The sequence below is a fragment of the Cucurbita pepo genome, chromosome LG14 (genome assembly GCF_002806865.2).
Source record: "Cucurbita pepo subsp. pepo cultivar mu-cu-16 chromosome LG14, ASM280686v2, whole genome shotgun sequence".
In the NCBI taxonomy this organism is placed as follows: domain Eukaryota; kingdom Viridiplantae; phylum Streptophyta; class Magnoliopsida; order Cucurbitales; family Cucurbitaceae; genus Cucurbita; species Cucurbita pepo.
In genome coordinates, this window is record NC_036651.1 from 5,135,511 (window position 1) to 5,142,114 (window position 6,604).

At 32.1% G+C, this 6,604-nt stretch overlaps 1 protein-coding gene across 1 annotated transcript; it reads left to right on the top strand.

The window, feature by feature from the left end:
* The first annotated feature begins 2,706 nt into the window (after window positions 1–2,706).
* Window positions 2,707–6,369, top strand: LOC111810499 (GDSL esterase/lipase At5g55050-like). The gene is made up of 5 exons (XM_023697207.1): window positions 2,707–2,963; window positions 4,115–4,251; window positions 4,418–4,651; window positions 5,750–5,999; window positions 6,088–6,369. The coding sequence occupies exons 1-5, from the start codon at window positions 2,726–2,728 to the stop codon at window positions 6,306–6,308; spliced, it is 1,080 nt and encodes a 359-aa protein (XP_023552975.1). The 5' UTR covers window positions 2,707–2,725; the 3' UTR covers window positions 6,309–6,369.
* The last annotated feature ends 235 nt before the right edge of the window (window positions 6,370–6,604 follow it).

Here is a 6,604-nt window from a genome sequence, read left to right on the forward strand (position 1 = left end):
AAATGTTCTGTGTTGTTTTGGAAACTTCCAGAGAGCAACAATGGAGGCTTTTTTAAAAAAAAGTTTAGATCGAAAAACTATAGAGCTTGTGTATTGTGAAATGTTCTGTGTTGTTCTGACAAATATGAAGAGGTGATGAGTTTAAATAGTGATCAAGTTGTAAAAATAGGAATTTATACAGACCACTAAAACGTGAACTGAAACGTAGACTACGAAAAATAATATCGATTTATTTTTAAATTTATCGTAAAAGATTATAGACCTATATATATATATATATATATAAACATATTTAAATGTAATAATATAAGAAAAAAAATGTTAATGAAAACAATTGTTACTAAAAAGTTCTATAAATATAATTATAATTGAAATCATTATAAATACTCAATTTAAAAGTGAATGAAAAGTTTTATAAATCTAATTTAAATCATTATAAACGTATTTGAAATAATTTTATAATCATTTAAAAGACTAAAAACTTTTATAAATGTAATCGAAAGGATTTTATAATTCAAATACTCCTCTTTTAATTTAAAAGTAAAGGAATATTTTATAAATGTAATTGAAAACTCCACCATTTGTTACTCTACTAAAGTTATAAATGTCATATTTCGATTGGTCTATGATGTCAATTTTACCGCTAGTCTATGATGTCAATTTTATCACCACATCATCATGTCAGGTATCTTGTTTTGAATTTGATTGGTCCATGATGTCAATTTTGCCGCCACATCATCACGTCGGGTATCTTGTTTTGACTAAAACTTCTTCGTTTTATCTCTAATTTGAGTGAACCAAAAAAGACGTTGAAATCGTTATTCCCAACCTTACACCGTGGACAAATGAAGGTAGGTTTGTTATCATCAAAACATCAATTACCTAATTAATTTGAGATTAAGGGCCAAAAAGCCAACAATAGACACTATCACAACTTAATAAGTAAATTATCGATTCCACAGGAAACCTATCTTTTTGGTTAATTTAATCACCGAAAATTAGGTAAGTTTTTTTTTGGTAACATTCAAATGCGCGTGGATGATTTTAACTACTTAAACAAAACTAAAACAGAGTGCCACTAATGTCGAAAAACAGAAAATGATGAGAAAATCAACTATCATGAGGAAGGTTCGGCTAAGAGAGATTAAATAGATAAGTTGTTGAGTTTTGTGGTAGATTTTAGTTCCTTCTAATAGATTACAAGTGGTAGATTTTAGTTCCTTCTAATAGATTCATAAGCCCACTCCTGAGGGTCATGAATGGTGATTATTTCCATAATCCTTGTAATTTCTATTAACAAGGCTCTAGGAGAGAATTATTCCTAACCCTTCTATTGCCCTTCTATTACCCTTCAACAAGTCTCCTTGCTATGGAACTAGAGTATTAAAGAGGATTTCATTGCTCCCTCTCTTCTCCGGAATAAGAGAACAACTATGTGTGTAAACTAACTAATTAAACACACATGTAAATCATTAACAATAACTCTTTAATAAACTAAAATCATACCGTCAACATACTTAAACTATATAAAGCTCTCTCGTCTCCCCTATAAAGTTTATCTCTCCATACAAACTGAATTAAACAGAGGAATCCGCATCTCAATCATGTAAAATTGATGGAATAAGAAAAGAGAATAAGGAAATGGAGAGTTATCCCGGTTTGTTGTCGTTCGTCAATGGAAGTTCCCTTCTCTTGAGCTCTCACGCCCACCTCTTTGCCCTAATCAATCCTTGTTGGTATCCTTTTCTTTCTGTTGTCAACCGCTGCTGGATTAGGGTTTTCTTTTTCTTCTATGGTTTCACAGCAGTTCACTACATCAGAGACTGCTACTGTGTAATTCGATTTTTCTCCCAAAGTGTGGCTCCCTCCTCTTGGTCTTCTTTTTTCCTTTTATATTGAGCATGAGTTCCCTTCAGGGCCGAAAAGGAATAAGTAATCCACATAGGATGTTCCTCATTGGGTAGTCGATGACCCACTTGGACTGCGATTTAAAATTTCCATGTCATCCCCCATTTGTTTCCAAATTTGCTACTCCCTCGTGGTTCAGTATAAATGTCTGAAATTTTAGCACATAACTCAATTAAATGTACAACTAAGATCGATTTATGCCAAATCATATTTTTTTTCATGTTGGACGGCAATAAACGATTTCATGCTCACTAAGTAGAATAAATGGGGTAATAAATGAGAAAATGGTGAACAAGAGTGCAATATTAACTATAAAAACACTTAATATGACTCTACTTTTAGAGAGTTATTACAACCCAAGTCCGTGACACATACATAGAATAAGTTCGCATTTTAAATTTAATAGTATAGGTTAGTATAAAGTGAGTTATATTTGCCTTTGATAATAGTATAGATTGGTATATGTTGAATTGTATTATATTTAATAAAATATAGGTTGAGTTGTATTTATATTTAATAAAGTATAGGTCAGTATAAGTTGAATCGTATTTATATTTAATAAATTAGAGGCTAGTATAGAGCATTTAATTTAATAACATCTCTCTTTCCTTTCTGTTTATGAATTTATAATAATAATAGTTCATTAAAGTAATTGGAAAATTTAGAGTAGTTAATTGACAGGGAAACAGGAAACACAGGTAATAAAGATTATTGGTGAAAGAAATAAATCCCATTTCCCAAGTGGGCTTTGTAAGTGTGGTGTATTTATATATATAAAACTGAAAAATATAGAGAGAATATTGAAGTGTTCCTAGCAATGGCTTCAAACTTCTTCTTCTTCTTCTTGACTTTGTTGAGTAACTATTTGACATTTTTGGAGGCCGCTTTGGTTCCAGCCATGTATGTGTTCGGAGACTCTTTACTGGACGTTGGCAACAATAATTATCTTAATTTTTCTGCTCCCAAAGCCAACTTTTATCCTAATGGCATCGACTTTCCTACCCGGAACCCCACCGGAAGATTCTGTAACGGCAAGAATCCTTCAGATTTTCTCGGTATGTTTTATTTTTGTTGTTCTGTAATTGCTACCATGCATATTTTTTTTTATTTTTTTTTATTTTTTTGTATATTAATCTTTAACTAAAATGGGATATTTATTTTGGGAAATGGAAAAATAATAAGTTTAAAAACTTTGAGGGAACTCCAAAGGGAAAGCTCCTAGTAGTGGGCTTGGACCGTTACAAATGGTATCAGAGCCAAACACTGAACTATGTGTCAGCGAGGAGGTTGTTCCTCGAAGGGGGTAGACACGAGGCGGAGTGCCAATAAGGATGCTGAGCCCTGAAGTAGAGTGGATTTGGTGGGGGGTCCCACATTGATTGGAGAAAGAAACGAGTGTCAGCGTCGAGGGTATACACGAGGCAATGTGTCAGTAACAACGCTGAGCTCCGAAGGGGGTGGATTTGGTGGGGTCCCACATTGATTGAAAAAAAGAACGATTATCAGTGAGGACGTTGGGCCTTGAAAGGAGATGGATTGTGAGATGGGAATGGATTTGGTGAGGGTCCAATATAAAGGATCGATTACCCGTGAGGAAGCTGGGTTATGAAGAGGGTGGATTGTGAGATCCCACGTTAGTTGGGAAGAGAAATTTTTTGAAAGGAAGCTAAAAAAGAAAACCCAAAAAAGACAATATCTACTAGTGGTGGACTTGAATCGTTACATATTTGAACAACCGTATACGTTGTCTAAGTAAATATGTTAGATATGGAAAATAAATGGAGCTTCACCTATATGGCTCGTAATTAAATATGAGTCTTTGTTTCATTCACCCACCTTCTTACAAGAAAACCAAACAAAATTGATGAGACATTTAATGTTGCAAGGGAGCCTTCAACCAACTTATAGTACGTTGGGTGTTGGCGTAGCTCATAAATTTTTTAAACAAGTTGTTTAAAGATCGACTAAAATAATAAAAATATTTTTAAATTTTGCTAGATTCTTAAAACTCTCAATAATATTTTTATATTAATTAAAAAAAATTAAAAAATTCTTTACCTAGATCATTAATATTTTGTTTTAAAATATACTTGAACTATTAAAAATATTTTTAAAGTATTATCAGAGTTTAATGTTTTTTTTTTAATGAACTCTTGTGATTTTTCATATATTAATTAATTGATAGATTGTTTTTTACATGGAGTAGCTGAAAAGGTGGGGTTAACTAGTGCTCCGTCCTATCTTTCGATTATTGAGAATAGAAACCGTACATATAAATTCAACACCGGCGTCAACTTTGCCTCTGGAGGAGCCACAATCATTCCTCAATCAAATCACATGTTTGTAAGTAACAAATAAAATCTTTTAAACTTAAATTACAATTCAAGAAAAATATAGAAAATATAAATAATACGATTATAAAAGTCATTTAAACTGATTTGAGAGAGAAGCTTTGTGCTTCTTTGCATCCTTTAGGTCTTCATTCTAACGCTATCACTAATTATTGTAGGTTACATCAATATCACTGACTAAACAAGTGGCGTTCTACAGCTCTGTTTACGAAGCATTAGTGAAAGATTTGGGAGTGAATAATGCAAAGGAACATGCATCCAAATCTCTATATTTGATAGAAATTGGAAGCAATGACATATTTGAGTACTTTGGATCATCCAACCTTGGCAAAACCTACACTCCTCCCCAATATGTGGACCTAATGTGTCGCCATTTCGAGAAGAAATTAAAAGTATTCTATGCCTAATTTATTTTATTATACCTTATTGATGCACAATTGAGCAAAGAGAACACACTTGATTTGCACGTAATGTATCTATAAAACATGATGACATGATTTGCAAAATATGAAACTAAACACTAATGTGATGTTTCCCACACATATTCTAAAGCTTAAATAAAAAATGGAGGAAACTCTTAGCAAACTTTAGGGTTAGGAAATGAGAACTCGAGTTCTCTTGAATAGCTTTGTTGGAGTGAATTTACTTCTTCCGCTTTCTTCGTAGAGTATACAAACATCCTTTTTGTTTCAAGTCGAGATGAACAACTTACCATTAGTCTAACTTAATTAGATTCCTCAAATTTCGAGCTTTATATTCAAAACTTATTGAATATGATATAAAGTTTCTTCGAACTTTGATTTATATATAATTAAACAAAATTTAAATGTAAAAACAAACTTACCTTTTTAAGTATAATTTTGTGGGTTTTAATCTTCTTGTTCTTCAAATCCAACCAAACAAAATCTCTACCACAACGATACTCTTTAATTATTTTAAGGAGGAGACGTGTCTTTGGTTCAATCCAAGGATCTTCTTAAGTAAGAACTTTTTTTAAAAATTAAACAATCATTAACAACAAAACTTATCCATATATTATAGGTTGGGATAAGGAGTGTGATACCTAAATTTGGTAGAGATATATTTGAAAAATATTTCGTAAAGATTGATAGAGATATATATGATAGATATTTGGTAAAGATTTGATAGAGATATATTTGTTAGATTATATCTCGTAGTTTAAACACTAAATTGAAACCATATATATATATACCAATGCTCTCAAAACTTACTTATCTTCCTTCTCTATATTCTATCTTTGTTGTATACTTGAAGTCATCCATATAAAACCTTTAGCCAATATTCTTCATTATATTTTTTCTCTCCTATTCTTTGTATTCATCTTGATCGAGTGTGTGCGTTGTTGAGCGATTCTAACAATTGGTATCAGAGCTAACAATTGGTATCGATCCTAACATTATAAACTATTTATATTTATATTTGCACAGTATACTCAAAATTACACTAATAATCTAAGATTTTTCACGTAGCGATTGTATGAAAAGGGAGGGCGAAAATTGGTGGTAATTGGTGTGGGGGTAATTGGATGCACTCCAGCAATGAGATACAAAAGCATCACAGGAGCATGTAATTCCGAAATGAATTGGATGGCATTTGTGTACAATCAACATCTCATATCACTGCTTAAGAGACTCAAGGATGAGTTATTAGGGTTTCATTTTGCATACTTCGATGGCTTCTCGATCATGCTTACCTCCATTCACAAACCCTCTTCTTTTGGTATGCCATATTCTCTATCTCCTTCTTCCTTTTAATTCTTGGAGGCTTAAAAAAAGTTATCTTCTTTGACTTCATTTTTGGGTTGCAGGATTTAGTGAAGTTAAAGCAGCGTGTTGTGGGTCTGGTAGACTGAACGCTGAACTGGCTTGCATTCCAAAGGTATCTTATTGTAACAATAGAGACAAGCATTTGTTTTGGGATAGATACCATCCAACACAACAAGCTCATCGCTTTTTTTCTGATTTAATATTCAATGGCCCACCAACGTACACTTTTCCCATCAATGTTCAAACCCTTGTAGCTATTTAATCAATCAACTTTTGAGGCATAACTTTGAGATAACTTGTGTATGAACTATAACACTTCATTATTCTTGTAGTCATTTCAATACCCTAATAAGTAATTTTAGGGGTTATTCAAACCAGTATAAGCCTTTAAGAAAGTCATTTCAATACCCTAACAAGTAATTTTAATTTTAGAGAGTTAAAAAGGTCCCATGAAAAAGTAAACATAAAGAAAAAAAATTCAATTTCCAATTTTTTAAGGAACTTTGGAGATTTTGAATTCCTTACTCAAAATGGTCAACAAGAAGTAAATATGTTTTT